The sequence below is a fragment of the Tenrec ecaudatus genome, chromosome 14, assembly GCF_050624435.1.
Source record: "Tenrec ecaudatus isolate mTenEca1 chromosome 14, mTenEca1.hap1, whole genome shotgun sequence".
NCBI classification, from domain to species: domain Eukaryota; kingdom Metazoa; phylum Chordata; class Mammalia; order Afrosoricida; family Tenrecidae; genus Tenrec; species Tenrec ecaudatus.
In genome coordinates, this window is record NC_134543.1 from 70,742,941 (window position 1) to 70,762,236 (window position 19,296).

Below are 19,296 nucleotides of genomic sequence, written 5' to 3' on the forward strand. Positions count from 1 at the left end.
TTTTTTCGATAGGTGAGCATCATGGAATGCCAGTTTAATAGAACAGTGTTCTTGCATTGAGGGAGTACTTGTGTGGAGTTCCAATGTCCATCTCCTACCTCAGTACTAAACCTATAAATATATACACATAGGTCTATTTCCCCATCATATATATATATTTACATGCCTGTATTTAGACTTCTATACATGTAGTTTGCCTCCTAGTTCTTTCCTATGTTTTTTTTACTTTCCTTTTGTACCACCATCATATTCAACTTTCATTTGGGTTTCAGTAATTCCGTTCTGTTACATTGATCAAGCTCTGCCAGGCCTCTTACACCCTCCTCACCACTGATTTTGGATCACTTGTTGTTCTCTTGTCCCAGTGTTTGTTAACACCACTTTCTTCTCCCTACCTCCTCCTCTCCCATATACACCCCTGCCCCGCAACCATAGGTCCATTGTTTTCTCCTCCAGATTGTTTATCCCATCTATCTTATCTAGATAGACCTGCAGAGATAATAATATGCACTAAAACAAGACAGAGCAAAACAAAGCAACAAAAGAAAACAAAATAACCTCATCTTTCTGCTGAGGAGTGGTGATTTTTAACTGCTGATGTCGTAGTTAGCAGCCTGACAGGTAATCACCAGGGCTCTCAGAAAAAGTTAAGCAACAGGACCATAAGAACAGAATAGTAGTAAACTTTTATTTTGACAAATTTGAGGAGCATATTATATATAATCTGGATTTTTTGGAAAAAAATCTCAGATTTCTCCTGGTTTTCCCAATGTCAAACAAAATAAAATGATTGTAATGATTAATGCAGGCTTTAACATCAATCTACCTGGATCATCTCCAAGTAGATGGTTTTTTAAATTTTATTAATTTTATTAGAGTGCTCTTATAAATCTTATAACAATCCATCATTCAATTGTATTAAGAACACTTGTACATATATTGCCATCATTTCCAAAATATTTTCTTTCTACTTGAGCCCTTGATATCAGCTTTTTCTCTCTCCTTCCCACCCTCGTGAATCCTTGATCAATTATATATTATTGTGAATTTGTCTTCCACTGTCCGTTGTCTTGCTTCGCCCACATTTTTTAACTTGTTCCCATGGGGTGTGGGTTATACATCCACCTTGTGATGGGTCACCCCTACCTACTCCCCCTACCCTCATATCAATACTCCCACTACCGCTCCTGAGGATTTTATCTGTCCTAAATTGCATGTTTAGAAAGCTCTAGTCTGTACCAATGTGTGTATTCCAGTTTAACCAGAATTGTAAGGTATAACTGGATCATGGCAAGTAGATGATTTTTTATGTGATACAATTTTAACATGAAAGTTTTCACCAATTTACAAGGCAAAAATAAAACAATTATTTTGACTGGGGGAAGATCATGTAAAATCATTTCAATTCAGAATGCTCTGCCATGTTATCTGACGTGGTACCAGCAATTAAACATTTCAACAGCATGAACCCTCTCTCCTGTGCATTGTAGCTTTACTACCTTCTCTACTTCCATAACAAAAATGCCACAAATGGATGCCTGTAAGAGACAGAACTTTACCATTACAATGAAGGCTTGTGAGATCCTGTCTGGATGGCTCTGGCTCACAGCAACCCTACGTATAAGAGAACAGCACACTGCTTGGTCCTGCACCACCCTCCCAATTGTTATGTGTGAGCCCCGTGTCAATCTATCTCCGTGAGTATTTTCTTCTTTTCTGTTGCCAATCTACTTTACCAAACATTTCCTTTTCCAAAGACTGCTCTCTCATGATAACACATCTGAAATACCTGATATAAAGTCTCTCCAACCTTGATTCTAAGGCACATTATAGCTGTAATTCTCCCAAATTACAGTCCATGGTACTTTCAATATGCTTACCAGCACGCGCATCGTAACGCAACTGCATGGGTTCTTCTTTGGACTTCCTTATTCAATGTCCCACTTTCACAAACATATGAGATGTTTGAAAAGACCCCAGTTTGGGTCCGTCACCTTAATCCTCAAACTGCTATCTTTGCTCTCAATAAAAAAGTGGGCTTTAAGACTGTATTCTTCTAGATATGACTGAACTATCTAACTGCATCGTGTATGAAGTACATGTCAAAACATTTTTTTTTCTATTTGAGCCCTCGGTATCATCTCCCTCCCTCCCCCAGTTGTGGATCATTTCAACTGAGTTTACTTGCTGGGCTTACTGGGATGCCTCTGTACACTTAATTCAGGGAGCTGGGTTTGCTGACTGTGGAGCTTGAGGAATGCCTTCGGAGTGATGGCTGGGAATTTGTGAGCTTTGGTGTATGGGTTCCCTGGAAAATAATATCATGCTTGGTAGAAAGGAAGCAAAAAAGATGAAAGCCCTCAAGATGGATTGACACAGTGGCTGCAATAGTGGGTGTGGGGGGAGGTCAGATGCTCACAGGCATCCTCCTTGGGGGCAGTTAGTCACCAGACTACAGGGTAGGCCTCAGCTCCCTGCTGCTGGGGACAATGAACTATTTCTCCCTGTGGCGTGCAAACAAGCTTTCACACCCTACCAATAATGGTCTCTATCAGTTGAGCCAGGGAACAGGCCAAACCAGCTCTGTGACATGTTAGGCTGCCATCCTGTATCTACGACCTGCCCATCTTGCCACATGTATATCCCCAATCCCTCCTCTTCCTGTTACATGGATACCCCTAGATCACCCCTTCCATTACTGTATTCCCAATAGCACAGCCCCTTCCTGTGACAGGGGTCCTCACCTGTAATTAGGGGGCTTGCATGTCCCCAGAGAATATAAAAGTCTTGGCCAGTATTAAAGACTCTCCCTCCACGCGGACCACCAAGCAGGGCTGAGGTGAGCATGCTACTATGAATTGTGTCTGATTCCATTTATTTCAATATTTCTCTTCTCTCATGCTCTCTATAACTTTACTATAATCTTATTATCGTTGTACAATTGCACCTACCGGACCTGTAATGATGTGGTAGGGGCTGGCTTCCCTGGACAAGTGAGCTCAACATAGAGCAATTGTCAGTTTGGCATAGAACCAGGCAGTTTTGTTCTGTTGTACATAGATAGGGTTGTCATCCATTGGAACTGACTTGACGGAACCTAACAGATTGAATTTTGTTCCACCCAAATGTTGTAATCCTAACCCCTTTATCTATGGTTTTTCATCTTCAAATGTGTCATCTTTAGCATTTTTGGTTAAGTACATTTGAGTAAGAGTCAAATTAACTAATCTTTCTTATGGACAGATGGTTATTATCCTAACACTGACAGCATTGTACTTCAGCATCTACTGCGAAATGTTCTTTTGAATAACCAACCCTCTTCAGCTTGCCATTCTCAGCAAAGTATACCCCATGGCCAACACTCAGTCCATTTGGACTCACATGATGCCTAGGATATGGATTTTTATGTATTCCATGTAATTTTTCACAACTTCCCATTTTCCTAGACTAATTCTGAAATGTCTTAATATCCTCTTTCTCATTTCTACTACCCATTGCAATGGCTATGCAGACGTCAAAGTCAAAATTCATGATTAAAGGGCTTATTTAGCAAAGTTAGTAAGTTGTAATGCCAGTTAGGAATGCTCAGGGTAGCTGTTTACCAAGACGTCAGTTTCAGGTCTGCTAAGAAATGCCCAAAGGCATTCAGCTCAAGCTCAATAGTCAGCAAACCCAGTGCCAAAAACACCCCACTCCAGTAACTAGAAAGCACTCAGCCAGAATGTACGATACTCAGCTCCAACTTCTGAGTCAGCAAGTCCAGTTCTGTGTTTATATATACTTGTTACATTAAAATATAAATCAGGAAAAATCCAATGTTGCTGGAATACAAATTATTAGACCTAGTTCGTTGTTATTGTTAGGTGCTGTTGAGTCAGTTCCGACCCATAGCAATCCTATACACAATGGAATGAAACACTGCCCAGTCCTGTACCATCCTTACAATTTTCCCATGATTCAGCCCATCATTGTAGCCTTGGGATAAATCCATCGACTTGGGGCCTTTCTCTTTTACACTGTCATACTACTTTCCCAAGCATGATGTCCTTCATTCTCTCCTGACATGTCCAAGTACGTAAGAGGAAGTCTACTCATTCTTGCCTCTGAGGAGCACTCTGGTCTTCCTTCTTCCAAGATAGAGCGCTTTGTCCTTTTAGTAGTCTATGGAGTTTTCTAGGTTCTTTTCCAGCACAATTCAAATGGATATGAGAAAATGGAAAATAGTGTGGCTTGGGTCAAGCACACTTTGGTCCTCAAAGTCACATTCTTGCTTTTTCAGTACTCTAAAGAGGTCTTGCGCAGATTTACCTAATGCAACACATCTGTTGATCTCTTGACTACTGCTTTCATGAACACTGATTGTGGATCCAAGAAAGACAAAATCCTTGACAACTTCAAACTTCTCTCCATTTATCCCGATGTACCTATTGGTCTAGTAGTGAGGATTTTGGTTTTCTTTACATTGAGTCCTAATCTATACTGAAGGCTACAATCCTTTATCAGCAAGTGATTCACGTCTTCCTCACTTTCAGCAAGCAAGGATGTGTCATCTGCATATTGCAGGTTAGCAAGCCTTCCTCCAATCCTAGACGCCACATTCTTCTTCATATGAGCTTGCATCTCTGATGATTTGCTCAGCGTACGTTAGTATGGTGAGAAGCTATAGCCCTAACACACACTTTTCTTGATTTTGAACCATTCAGTATTTCCTTGTTTTGTTCACAAAACTGCCTCAATCTATATACAAGTTCTTATAAACACAATGAAGTGTTCTGTAATTACCATATTTTGGAAGGTTATCTGTAGTTTATTATGGTCTACACAAATAGCTCAGCATAGCCAATAAAACAAAAGTAAACATCTTTCTGGTATTCTCTTTGAGCCATGATCCATCTGGCATCAACAATGGTATCTCTTGTTCCATGTCCTCTTTTCAACCTGCCTGAACCTCTGGCGGTTCCCTATCAATGTAATGCTACAAGTGTTGTTGAGTGACCTTCAGCAAAATTTTACTTGCAGATCTAGCTAGTAGTTAGGTATTAAAAAAAGTTATAAATTTTAACAGGAGTTTGAAATAAAACTTCCTTAAATTATTAAAGGTTTTTATTTTGGAGGGTAATACTTATGCTACTAAATATCAGCATCTGAATAAAACCTGAATATTGAAGGAGAGCTTTGTAGCTACAATCATGAAGTAATAAAACCAGGCTTTTAGAAAACATTTCCGATTCTCTTTTCAACGTAAGAGGAAAGAGAAATGGAACCTGAACTAGATACCTGTATATTTATTTTTTATCCTTGACTGGTTTTGCTTTTAAAAATATAATTTGCTTTAGAGAAAAATATTAAATACGAATGCCCAACCCACAGTTAATTATAGTCAAATATCTCATTTTTTACAACTTTTGATCAAATATTCCTTCTGATCAAAATGCAAAGAATTACTTTGAGGGCAGAAGTTAAAAAAATGCATATCCAGAAAATAAGGTATACATAAGTGGAATTACAAAATACTTTTGTAAGCAGTATTTTCACCATTACCAAATTTCTATACCTGGATCTCCAGAAGACAAGATGTGCCAATTTTGGGGGATATACAATGCTCTTAATTTAGCTGGTGAAAAAAATTTAGTGGGAAATAAAATCATTGCCCAAATAAAGAAAATCAGTTTTATTCTTAACTATTTTTAAAAGATACTTTGACTTATATAAGACCTTTATAAAACATTTGAATAATAGATTTACATAGTAACTCAGCAATTTCTTTTGCTTTCTCCCTCCTGCTACTATATAAATTCTTTGTTGAACTCATCCAGGTTCAAAATACAGTGCTATCTCTACTTTATGTGTTATCTTCACATCAGTAATGAGTAGGCAGAAGAGTTATTCTAGTATTTTAAATTAATGATTTAGTTAAAAACCATTTTTCTAAATGAACTGTGCAGTAATTCAAGATAACCAATAACCAGATCAATTTTTGTCTCATATTTTTAATACATAGTGACAACCTAATATTTGCAATTACTTTAACATTAGAAGATCTATACATGAGCAATTACCATCAAATTATACCAATTTCTTCAAGCATATTTTTGATATGTAGTAAGAAATAAAAAGAATTGGCTTTAAAAATGAAATATTGCCATTAAGGCTTCAAATATGTGAGGTAAAAAATGCAAGTTATATACAAAACATATATATTGTGAACTGTAACTAAATTGTTTCAATTTAAATTGCACAGCTAAAATGTTCAATGGCAAAGTTATCTCAATCATTTTAAGTTAAACAAAATTTCTAATAACCTCATGGTGAAGTTATTCTACCATATTTCTCTTTAAAGTTATATTTTCAGACAGTTTTAAACAGCATGTACCAGCTTTTCATTTGCCTTTTTGTGTGATACACTGATAATATAACATAAAGAACATTAACAACTTCTCAACTTATAGCCACATTGAAGTTTATTTTACAGCACTTTTATTGAGACATCATGTAACTACTGACTGTAACTGTTTAAAAATGTAATGCTTGGCCTTTGAGACAATTAAAAACCTTTTATGTACTAAAATTTCACATCATGATTTGTTGAACTCAAGTGTACAGTGTGGAAACTGACAAGAGGTCATGTAAAGCAGAAATATAGTGATTTCCCCAAACACCATACATCCCCTCCCTTTGAGCAGAGGGAGGAAAAGAGAGAGAGAAGAAAAGGGAGAAAAGACAAGAAAAAAGGCAAGAAAAATACTTGTTTTGTTTCCCCCAACACCATTTGCAAAAAAAGGGAAACTATTGAGGTCTCAGCAAATAATGTAATCGAGTCAGTTTATATTAAGGCATCTTCTTTACATATTATTGAATCCCATCATGCCTTTCATATTGCCAGCAGCACCTTGTTGAAATTGCCTCATCATTGACTGAAGTCCTGCCATGCCACCTACAATAAAAATAGAACATTATTAAGCAAAACTTGACATTTTTACCACTTTCTCTTTAAGTTTCTTAAAAAAAACCAACAACCATATATACTGGAGTATAAGCAAAGTTTTTCGGCACATTTTTAATGCAGTTTTGTGGTAAAATTAGGAGGTTTGGCTGATATTTGGGTCGGCTTATACTTGAGTATATATGGTACTTAGTTTTGATTATATTTATTTAGTCATCAGCTTTAAAGAATATACAAATTATAATTTTGTATTATCTAGATGATGCCAATTACTTCACTGACCACAATGATCAGGAGAATGGAAACTCCTGAGAGAAAAATGAACAACAAACTTATAAATAATTAGAAAGACAAAATTTACTGATCTGACAGAGGCTGTTAGGACCCTCAAAGACCAGGGCCCTAGCACCCTTCAAGCCTGGAAATAAAACCAATCACACAGTTCACCTTTCAGCCAAATAGGTCCGTGAGTGGAACAAAAACATTTGTGAAGAATATGTTCTTGAGGACAAGTAACCGTAACAAGCAAAAGGGCGGTCTTTGTCAAAAATGCAGTTCAGAAAGTGGGAAGGGGCAGGGAGGATGGGCGAATGGAAACATGGTACTCAGGGCATTGCTGCATTGATGGGATTTCAACTAGTGTCATGATACAGAATGTGTATAATCTGATGACTAGAAATCTAGCTTACTCTAAGTTTCATCCAAACCACAATAAAATATTAAATGAAATAAAACAGTATCATCTGTAAAAGAAAGGAAATTATACACTTTATGGAGTTATAAGGAGTAAATGAGATAATACTTGGAAAAAGATTAAAACAGTACCTGTCAAATAGTAGGGGGATCAATAAACTTTTAAAAAAAATGGGGGGGGGGATGTCCAAAGTCTTGCAATGCATAGTATAAAATTACATGAAAAGCTACCAATCAAATCCTAGTAGTACAGTTGGTTACATGTTGGGCTGATGACAAGGTTAGTTCAGATCTACCAGCTGCTCCAAGGGAGAAAGTTGGGGCTTTCTACTCTCGTAGTTATACTCTAAGAAACCCACAGGGACAGTTCTACCCTGTGCTAGAGTCACTGCGTTGCAAGTGACTTAATACTAATGCATCTTGAGTAAGTCTAACACTTATTAAGCATCTACTATAGTGCCCAGAAGACCTTATGCTTTGGGATGTGATCTGCAGGGTTAACAGTTTGAAACCACCAGCCAGAGAAAGATGGGGCTTTTTGCTTCTGCAAAATGTCTCGGAAACTCACATGGGCAGTTCCACCCTGTCCTAATAGGTCACTATGAGTTACCATCAACTCGGTGGCAGTGAGTTTGGTTTGTCCAGAACTGTACTTTTGGTGGTGTTGTGTGTCAATGAGTCAAGGGTGACTCACAACAACCCTGTAGAATATAAGTGCACGTATTTCCAAGACTGTATTCATTACAGATGCAGACTGCTGCATCTTTCTCCCATGTAGCGGCAGGTAGGGTTCAATCACTGACCTTCTACACTTAGTAGTATAGGAGTCTAGTGCTTAACCAATGTGACACCAGGGCACCTCAGAGCTGTTCTAAATGCTTTCATATAATTACCCACTGCTGTCAATTCTGACTAATAGCGACTCCAAAGACCAGTGTACAACTGCTCGACAGGGTTTGAGACAATACAGAGTTACAGAGCACACAGCATCCGCTTTCTCACTTGGAGTGGCTGGTGGGTTTGAACATCCAACCTGCAGTGGGCAGCCCAACATCTAACCCACAGTACCACTGGGGCTTCTTAGCTCATTTAACTGTCATAATTTCTTGATGAGACATTGTCATTTTACAGAAGGGAAAATGAGGGTCAAAAGTTTAAGGAATTTTTCAAAGATTAAATAAGAAAAATAGAGACGATTTAAAATCTTTATTCAATATAATTTGTGAAAGCAAGAATCTGTTTTGAAGCAGACACCTGTCAGAGAAGGAAAATGTATTTCCTACTAATGGAGAATAATAGGAAAGGGTAAAAGATAACACACTACAATAGTTTGCTTAAAAAAAAATCACACCTGATACCAGGGGCTTAAATGGAGAGCAAATGCTTTGAAAACGATGAGGGCAATGAATGTACAGAGGTGCTTTACACAATTGATGTATGTATGGATTGTGATAAGAGTTGTATGAGCCCCTAATAAAATACTTTAAAAATAGTTTTAAAAAAAATCACACAGTGGAAATATGACAACCATTCACCTTCAGATTCATATAGTCATTTCTCTTTAATACAGGGGTTCTTCACCTGTGGGTCGTGACCCCTTTGAGGGTTGAACGACCCTTTCACAGGGGTTGCCCAATTCCTAACAATATCAAAATTAGAGTTATGAAGTAGCAATGAAAATAATTTTATGGTTGGGGGTCACCACACATGAAGAATAGTCTTAAAGGGTTGCGGCATTAGGAAGGTTGAGAACCACTGCTTTATAACAGATTTTTAAAATATGAAAACAATTAACTCTGTTAATGAAATTTGGTCCTTAACAGTACATGAGCAGCTATAAACAACTCTGTATTTTTTACCCATATGATGAAGAACTCTTGGATCCATCATTTTGGCCATTTGTTGATTCAATTTTGCCATCTGAGACTGACTGACATTCTTAGACATGTCACCACCTGTAAAAGAAAAAAATATGGCTTGTACCACTATAAAATATACAACATATATACTTAAACAATATGGACATTATATGGGCTTTGAAAACCACTGTCCGTGCTATGCTGTGACGTGCATGTTATTTATATGGGTACTTTGTGAAAAATATAGTAATCATGTAGCAAACAAAGTTTGATGAACTGAGATACAGAGGAGAAAAAAATCACTGTAATAGCTATTTCTACTTTAACATATTCTTTTATCATTTGTGTATTGTGATTTTGAGAAAGAACAAGTAAAATTCTATTCTTAAACAATTAAGGAACATTAAAGGGACTTTCCTAAGTAGTAAGATATTTGTTAATATTATTTATATTTGTGAATTAGCTTCTATAGGCAAAACTATTTCCATTGGTTATTAATGTTACTATATAACAACAATTATTTAGTAGTAATATGGGGAATGCTAACCAAAGAGCTAAGTTTATGTTATAGACACAGGTCAATCAAATAAGAGATTGGATTGTTGATACATTTGCATGACAGAATAAAAGATAAAGAAGACTTCAGAGATTAAAAACACATCCAGAGAAAAAAATGCATCCTCATTTGTTAATGAGTTTCCACAGACTTAGGCCAAATTCCACAGTAAGCAGGGAAGCCAATCAAAGAAATGCAGTCAGGAGCTGAAAAGCTAAAAGCATCCTTCTGAGAGTATTTGTTTTCAAAAGGGACAAGAAGTAAGAAGTCACTGAAACATCAAGAAATAAGTAGACTCGGCTCAGCAAAATTATTGTTTTTGGAGGATTATTAACTTCTTAGGAGCAATTAATGAAAACAAAAATCAAAGCTGCCTTTAATCTCTGATCAAAACTGGCTAACCTGAAAAAATTATACCAATTACCAACTGTAAATTGTGAATGAATACAAGATGTTTTTACGTCAAACCATAAAAAACCTGTGAAAAATTCATGATTGCTAAACCAGTGGAAGATATGAATTTCCATGTTCATTGCTGACTTACTCAGTTTGTTTCGAGGACTTGATTACTAGGGTATTGTGACACGGGTGTTGGCTGTGCCTTTGCAGAGCATTCATATGTATGATTGGACTGAAGAAACTGCAGTAGGTTCTATCAACAGTCATTTGGGAAACATAAAGAAGGCTTCAAAGATTTCGTGAAAAAAATTCTACTGTCTTTGATTTCAATTTTTCCATAAACCTTCTTGAGTCCTCTCACATAGTAAACTGATATATTTACTAATTACTATTGGCAATAACATATACTGTTGGTAATTAGCGAATTTTAAAAGGGTCACAGATAAAAATGTGACTTAAAAAAATCTATAAGTACTCACTGCTTTTAGAAAAGTGTTATTTGTCATTCCTAACAGCCCAATCAACATTTTAAAGAATAATAAATTCATTTTGGTATTGATATTATGGAAAACCCAAAATACTGGGCTGGTGATTAACTCTTTGGAAACAAATTTATCATATTATCTCACATACAATTGATGTATGTATATGTATGGATTGTGATAAGAGTTGTATGAGCCCCTAATAAAATGTTAAAAAAAAAAAGAAATAGAAATCTGTATAAAATAGATGCATAGGAATGTAACTTACACCATCAACTTTAATAGCCCTAACATGAATCAGCCCAATAAATAGATTTTACATAACATTCAATTGAAATGCATTATGTTCAGGGCTTTAAAATTTTATTTTGATGAATAATTTGGCATTATGGAAAAATAATCATGAGGTATCATACAAACATAGTAGTTATTACACATGTACTTTTGCAAAAGAATCCCTGAGATGTTCTGAGGCGTAAAGGTAATTTTTAACAAATACATTCTTATATTCTATAAATATTCTAAATACATATTAAACATTTATTAAAATAAAATTAAGTTTCTTATATAAAACTTTTTTGTTTTTAGTATTAATGCATACCAAAAAGTCTGAACCAAAAAACAATTTAGAGATGACATTATAAATCCTGAGAGTGCTGAAATACGACATGAAATTCAGTGGTGAGTTTTCCTACACTGATAACAGCATTTCCACTTTTAAGTTTTAGTTTCTCCACTTCCCTCTTTCCTTTCAATCTGGTAACTAACAAGGAGTTCGTTATTTTTCTTACCTTTGAAAAGTCCTTTGATACCACCCATCTTTTTCACCATCTGTGCAAATTTAGTATATTGTGTTAAAAGTTCTTGGACATCTCTTGTTGACACACCTGATCCTCTTGCTACTCTTTGGATTCTTCCAGGCTGCTTACTAAAAACCTTAGCACCATCTGTACTGTCCAGTTCTGTAGGCAAGGGCCAATTATTTTTATTTACATAGAACACTTCAACAGTTATATACAAATAGGCAATCTGTAACATCACAGAGCTTAGGTGATAACATTTTTAAAGAGAGAACATGCACAAAATAAACAGTATCACCCATAATTCAAGTAAAATAAAACATTGGGAGCCTGTGAAAATCTAGTGCACCCTCTTTCAGATCTCATATCCAACCAGACACCGGAGGCACGACACATTTCAAAAGAGGACAAAAGTGTTTTCTTTAGTTCTACTCGAAGTAACTTTTAAATCATAAACCTGGGCTATATGAGTAAACAGTAGGGGGTAGATACAACCTAAAATGAATAGAAAACTGTTTCTGTAATTGAATAATTACTACAAAGTAATATTTCTTTCTGTAACATATAAGCTCATCGAAAAACGAAACCCACTGCCACTGAATTAACTCCAACTTAGCAATTCTCTAACCAAAACTGCTCCATAGGGTTTCCTAGGCTGTAAATTTTGATGGGAGCTGACAACCTCATATTTCTAGTAACATATAAAGCAAGTACTAATTTAGTATTTAGCAACCTTTAAAGTATAAACTTTTTTCTGGTTCTAATTGAATACCGTATCAAGAATGAGATGGACTATGGTAAATATTTCATTATATCTGTTTTGTCTTCCTACAATATCTCTCCCAGTAAGTAGTCATCTAACTTGGGTCTAACATACCTAGGAATTAGGACAAACTGCCTAACAAGGCATACTGCAGGTTGCAGATATGCAGATAACATAGCCTTACTTGCTAAAGGCGAGGAAAAATTGAAGCATTTGCTGATAAAAAAAATAGCAGTCTTTGGTATGGACTGAAACTAAGAACCTCATCTTGTTTGAATCCATGATCAATACACATGGAAAGGGCATTCAAGATATCAAACACATTAATATTAGGCAAATCTGCTGCATGAGACCTCTTTATAAAGTAAGGAAGAGTACAGATGTCACATTGCTGGCTAAGCTACATCTGATCCACCATGGTATTTTCAATAGCCTCATATGCATGTGAAAGCAGGACAGTGAATAAGGAAGACCAAGAACAAAGAAGTAATCTATTTGAATTACAGGATTGGCAAAGAATACTGAAATTACAGGGACTTCCAGAAGAACAAATCTGTCATGGAAGAAGTACAACTAGAATTCTCCTTAGAAAGAGGAGGGTTAACACGGTGTCTCCTGTACTTTGGACATGTTATCAGACCCAGGAAAAGGACCCCATGCTTGGTAAAATAGAAGGCATCGATACAGAAGAAGACCCTTAACCAGGTATATTGATACAGGGGCTCCAACCACGGGCTCCAACCTAACACTGATTCTAAGGATGGTGCAGGACTGGGCAGTGCTTCATTCTGTTGTACATTCCGTGTTTCCCCAAAAATGAAACACAGTCATATTTGTTTTCCCTCAAGGAGATACACTATGGCTTATTTTCGGCAGATGTCTTATTTTTATTAAGTATGGTACAACAATTTTTATTAAGTATGCTAACAAACATTTATTCACACACAGTTAAGTCATCTTCTTCTGGAACATCGACCCCAGTGCTGACTCAACCTGCAGCCACAGCTTTCATCCATCCCCGAGGACACACAATTCCTAAAGCAAAGTGTCCTGCTCCTCCTCACTTCATGGAGGAGACTGGCTTTCACTTTCTGTCTCCCTCGCTGCCCCAGCTTGCAGAACTCATAGAACCTGACAGGGGAGCCAACTTTGTGGATGGGGCTTCCCGCACCTCTCTGGTCCCCTCCGAGACAGCAGCTGTTAGGATGGGGCAGACGAGAAGGGCTGCCCGTCTCCGTGACCGCTCAGCGCCGGCACGCTGCAGAGCCACGCCTATCTCTGTCTTCTTTTCAGGGCTTATATTGTGCAAATGCTTAGAAATCCGCTATGGCTTATTTTACAGGTATCTTATTTTCGTGGAAACACGTTAGGTACGTTGCTATGAGTAGGAACTGACTTACCAGCATGCAACAACAATAATCTAACAATGTCATCCTGGCACAGTTATTTAAAACAAACAAAACCCCACTGCCACTGAGGCAATGTCACCTTATAGCGACCCTACAGGACAGGGTCAAACTACGCGTGTGAGTCTCCATGTCTGTAACTCTGTAATGGGAGTAGAAAGTCCCATCTCTGTCCAGAGGAGTGACTGGTGGTTTCTGACTGCGACCTTGCAGTTAGCAGTCCCACTCATAACCATTATGCCATCAGGCCTCCAAGGGACAAAGCTATAGATATGGGAAATTTTTGTAAATATTAAATCTAACTATGATTGCTGGGCATGTCTTCCTAGTCACATAGATATCTATCTCCTGGCCAGGAAAAAAGATTAGGCTTTCAAACATTTGAGCGTTATTGCATTTCCTGTGAATTTTCTCAAGGTGACAAATATCCAACTGTTTTTATTCCTCTTATAACATGGTTTACAACCTCTTATATTATCCTGATTTCCTAAGTTGATCATCTAATTTGCCTGTATCCTTCTAAACATATTGTGCAGAAGTTTGCTGAAATCCAGGTGAAGCTGGATTATGAAAGCAATGCAAAGAATATCTCATAAAAACTTAGTTTACACCTCTAAATACATTTCAAAACTGCATGCACTATAAAGTACATTATAAAATATTTAAGAAGCACCTATTTTTTCCAGGAGCTCAAATCGTGGAAAACAGATTAATGGCAGCACATTAGGGCAAGCAATATGCCAGCATTAGGGAAATGGTAAATGAAGACTTTAGGAAAGTAAATGAATCAGAAAAGGTGTTATAGGTTTCCTTTAGCTAAGTAGTCTTGAAGCATAAGTATAAATTAAGAGAAAGGCAAAAACAACGTTCCTGGAAGGGACACAGGGGTCTTAGACTAACTAAATTAATTGTGTGTGGAAGAAACATGCCCAGAGAGTCGAGAGAATTAAGAGACTGTAACAGTGCATAAGGATCAGATGACATTTCTTAATTTCATCATTTTATTGTTTTTATTACTATATTAGTTGTTAGTTTAGACTGAAAGTCTGGAATTCAATGTGAAGATAATAATGATTTGACCGCAGAGTGTTTACTCGTAGAAAGACACTTTGCTCGCAGTGAGGGTTGCAGCTTGAGAGAGAAGTGCTGAAGGAAAAAGGAAATGTTAGGAGGTTGCCGCAGTCACCCAGGGACACCTAGTGTACACGCTAACCGTGTACACTAGTACAGCATCAGCACACACAGAAAAGAGAACCGCTAAAGGCAGAAGTTCACAATTAGAACATATTCATGCTAAGATGTCCACATTCCATTAGAAATGATAAATTATTGATTCTAACAGACTGACAAAGGAAGTAATAATAACACTGTAATTCCTAGAACAACCAATAAACACCATTCATACAGAGTAAAAAGTCTGAAAAAGGTGATAAAGCTTTGTATCTGCTAGATAACATGAAAAAGAGTGTTAAAACTCTGGGAATAGAAGGGGCCATAGAACAGAAATGCTAATGGGCTAAGGGTCACGTAAATAAATGGATGTGCAGGAGTAGAATTACAAAGGTAAAAGCAGTATACTTCTGAGAAGACTGAAATCTTGAGGGTTTCATAGCAAAAAGGTTTGTCAACATTGCTTAAGTTAACCCACTCTTACACACATTTCTAGCGTACACATTAAGCTGTATGGAGGGTTACCATAAGTAAATTTAATAAACTATGCTTAACCCAGCATTCCCAAATTTTACTTTGCCCACCCCTTTTAAGTTAATTCTACCAACATCGTGGGGAACTAGTGCTCTTTCCACGGAACTCATCGTAAAAGCCCTGTGGGCAGACATTTCTCTCAACAATGAAGTCAAACCAATGAACGTAAGGGAAGGTTTTCAAGTTGCTACACGTATGCCTAATAATAACCTTGCAGCTCTCCCATCTTATTCACAAGGATATAATAAAACTCTCAACTTGCTGACACTTAGAACATCACTTTCCAAGTAGCACACCACCTTACCTTGGTCATTCATACTATCCATTATTGTCATTAATTTCTTTAGCCTTGCCATTGACTCCTGTTCATTTCCTTTGCTCATAAAATCTGTTCCAAAACCAGGGATCATCCCCTACAACACACACGTTTAAATATATTGTTAGGAATTTGAGGGAACAATAAACTTAGGAAGAAAGATTTTGTTTTACAATAACTAACCAGGATCTGACTGAAGGGGCCCATTTTCATGATGTTTTGAAATTGCTCATACATATCGCGTAATGTAAATTGGCCTGAAATACAAATGATACCAATATATGAATGTTTCAATGCAATCAGATGGATCTGTTTATTATGAGTTCATTCTGAAGCACATTTATAAAATATCCACTAAACAGCTACTCTATCACACACACACACACACACACGATCACAAAATGACTCTTATAAAGACTATACAGAAAAAGATCATAATCTAAAGAAGCTTACACTATCAGAGCAGACAGGCCTAAACAATTTTACAGAACTTCTTAAAACAAGGCAGACACACTTTACCAATTAGAATGACTAAAATTAAAAGGCTTGATAATACCAAAAATTAAAAGAGAATTTGGAGCAACGAGAACTCTCATATATTGCTGGCGAGAACATAAAACAGTAAAACATTAGAACATCATTTGGAGTTTCTGAACCAGTTTATATATCCATGAAAGACAAATGAACTGTGAATTACTCAGTAATAAAAAGTACAAAATACATATTTATACATTTAAATGGATGAAAATTAAAAAGAATAATATTAAGAATAATTAAGTACACAAAGGCTGAAAATAGATTAGTAGTTTTCAGAGGCTGAGGTCTGGAAGAAATGAGGAATTTTTGTTTGATGAGTACAGAATTTTTGGTTCAGGTGATGAAAATGAATTGGGGATAATTGATGATGACCGTTGTCCAACATTGTGTTGGGGGCACAGTGCTGAACAAAAGAAACCAGACGCCAAAACAAGAACTCACTGCAGCATTCTGCAACCAACACCCATAGAAGCCACAGTCAAGAAATCAAATGAAGCGGTGCATTAGGAAATTCTGCTGCGCAACACCTCTTTAAAGTCAAGTGTTAAACAAGTGGTCATCTAGCTCAGAAGCAACAAAGCCACCAACCTGTGTGATCACGAGGTGTCAAAGGGATCAGGCATCAAAGATCAAAAAATCTAATCATTGTCAATGGGGGTGGGGGTGCAGATTGAGGAGGACCCAAGACCCATTTGAAGGCAACTGGACAATCCCCTTACAGAAGGGTCACAGGGAGAAGACGAACCACTCAGGGTGCAGTATAGCAATGATGAAACAGACAACTTTCCTCTAGTTCCTAAGTGCTTCCTCCCCCACACTATCATGATCCCAATTCTACCTTACAGATCTGGCTAGACCAGAGGATGTACACTGGTACAGATATGAACTGGAAACAGGGAATCCAGGACAGATGATCCATCCCTTCAGGATCAGTGGTGTGAGTGGCGATACCAGGAGGGTAGAGGTAGGGTGGGGTGGAAAGGGGGAACCGATGACAAGGATCTACATATAACCTCCTCCCTGGGGGACAGACAACAGAACAGTGGGTAAAAGGAGACATCAGTGTAAGATATGACAAAATAATAATTTATAAATTATCAAGGGTTCATGAGGGAAGGGGCAGCGGGGAGTGAGGGGAGAAAATGAAGTTGTAGTCTGAGAGGGGTCAGGAGAAAACTTTTCAGAGTAAAAGAAATGTTCCATGTCTTTCTTTTTTTTCTTTCTTTTTGACCCCATCCCGAAATGATCCATTTCTTGATAGGATGTGGGTTTTTGCACACTGGACACACACACACAAAAAGATGAAATGATATATTTTAGGGATTGAACATTGTGTTGAATTCCTGGCCCCTTTACCAGTGTATATTATGATGTTAAGAAATAGGGGCTTTCCTTTTGCTATGTTAATGAGGCCATGACAGAATAGGGAAGGTTCTAAACTTAATTCTGAGTTAAAGACAATCAGAATAGACACAGAAACACAGAGAAGGATGACAGACACCACAGAACACCAAGGATTGTCAGGGACATCAGAAACTGAAAGGCTTACAGAAGAAATTCAGTGATTTGTCCATTTAGCCTCCAGAACTGAGAAAATGAATTTGTTCTTTAAAGCCACTAATTTGTGGTCTGTCTGTTACCTTAACACGAGGTAACTGATACAGAACCTTTAGAATCTGAGCATATCATTGTATGTAACTTAATTTCAACGTGGGTAAAAAAGCCTCAGAGAACAAGCCAAAAGAGTATTTTCTATTTATGAGTTTTTTAAAAAAGGAAGTTGATTTTAGGCACTCTGAATTTGAGGTGATAACGCAATTATTTTGAAAGAAATGTGCAGCAGGCAGTTAGAAACAGTGGGCAAGAGTCAAAGTCAAACACCTACTTGACTAGATACTCACAGTTAGAATTACGTAAGAAATCCCTGTTGCCGAAATCAAGTGAAGAATTCCAAAGAGTTAAAGGCAGCTAACATTGTCAAATACTGGAATCCTCCCCCCCCCCCCCCAAATGGGAAAGGTCACAGGGGTGGTGGATGCAGAGCCCACATTATTTAAGTGAGAGAGGGGGATGGGCATGGGGGGGCAGTGGCAGGTGGGGAAGAATCACCAACTATTTGACTGCCAGACACCGTGCTAGCTCCTGTGATTATGAAAGATGAAAAAACACAGCTGTGAAGCCCACCCTTACCCTCCATAAGGGCAGACAGACATCAAGTGAACGTGATAAGTTATATGACAATTATAGGGTGTGACGGAAATGTATAGCACAGGTTCTAACTTAAAGTAGGGATTAAGAAACGATCTCTGAATAAAGACTGTAAGGAGTGATATGAAGTTTAAGCAGGGGTGAGCCAGTTTGGCAGGATAGTAGGGTAGAGAAGGGAAAAAGAGAACACATGTCTAGCTGACACCAAAGGCCCCACCCTAAGAGAGAGCACTCTACATTTGAAAAATTGAAAAGTTCAGTTCAGTATGGCTGGGGTGCGAATGGTAAACAAAATACTCCCCCAACACACGCGTGCTCTCTCTCTCTCTCTCTCTCTCCGGAAAATGTTGAAAATGTGGGCTAGGTAGTGGAGCCATTTAGGAAAGTTCATTTTGGTTGCAGTATAAAATTAGGTCAAAGAAAGTTGGAAGATCTGTATAGACTTTTAATAAGTGATGTAGGCAAAAGATGGTTTGGGTTGTATGAACTCCTAGAGTTGCGGAAGAGAAGCTGAAGAAACAGGAATGTTGATATCTTATTGAGGAGGTAAAATCATTAAGACTTACTGACCAATGAAGTAGTAGACCGAATGAGGAAGAGCTGGTCAACGACAATACACAGATTGCTGAC

The 19,296-nt window shown here is 37.4% G+C and overlaps 1 protein-coding gene across 3 annotated transcripts in view; it reads right to left on the reverse strand.

Moving 5' to 3' along the window:
• The window catches only part of LOC142426845 (signal recognition particle subunit SRP54), an 89,550-nt gene that overhangs the window by 40,267 nt on the left and 29,987 nt on the right, over positions 1–19,296 (reverse strand). For 2 of the 3 annotated variants that reach the window (XM_075532396.1, XM_075532397.1), the window contains 5 exons: positions 16,105–16,178; positions 15,910–16,018; positions 11,724–11,894; positions 9,496–9,591; positions 6,436–6,934 (listed from right to left, as the gene is read on the reverse strand). In XM_075532396.1, coding sequence (XP_075388511.1) covers positions 6,843–6,934; positions 9,496–9,591; positions 11,724–11,894; positions 15,910–16,018; positions 16,105–16,178 — 542 coding nt within the window. In that variant the 3' untranslated portion in view covers positions 6,436–6,842. Of the gene's footprint in view, positions 1–6,435; positions 6,935–9,495; positions 9,592–11,723; positions 11,895–15,909; positions 16,019–16,104; positions 16,179–19,296 lie in introns of those variants that run through there. The other variant, XM_075532399.1, reaches the window with a different exon arrangement.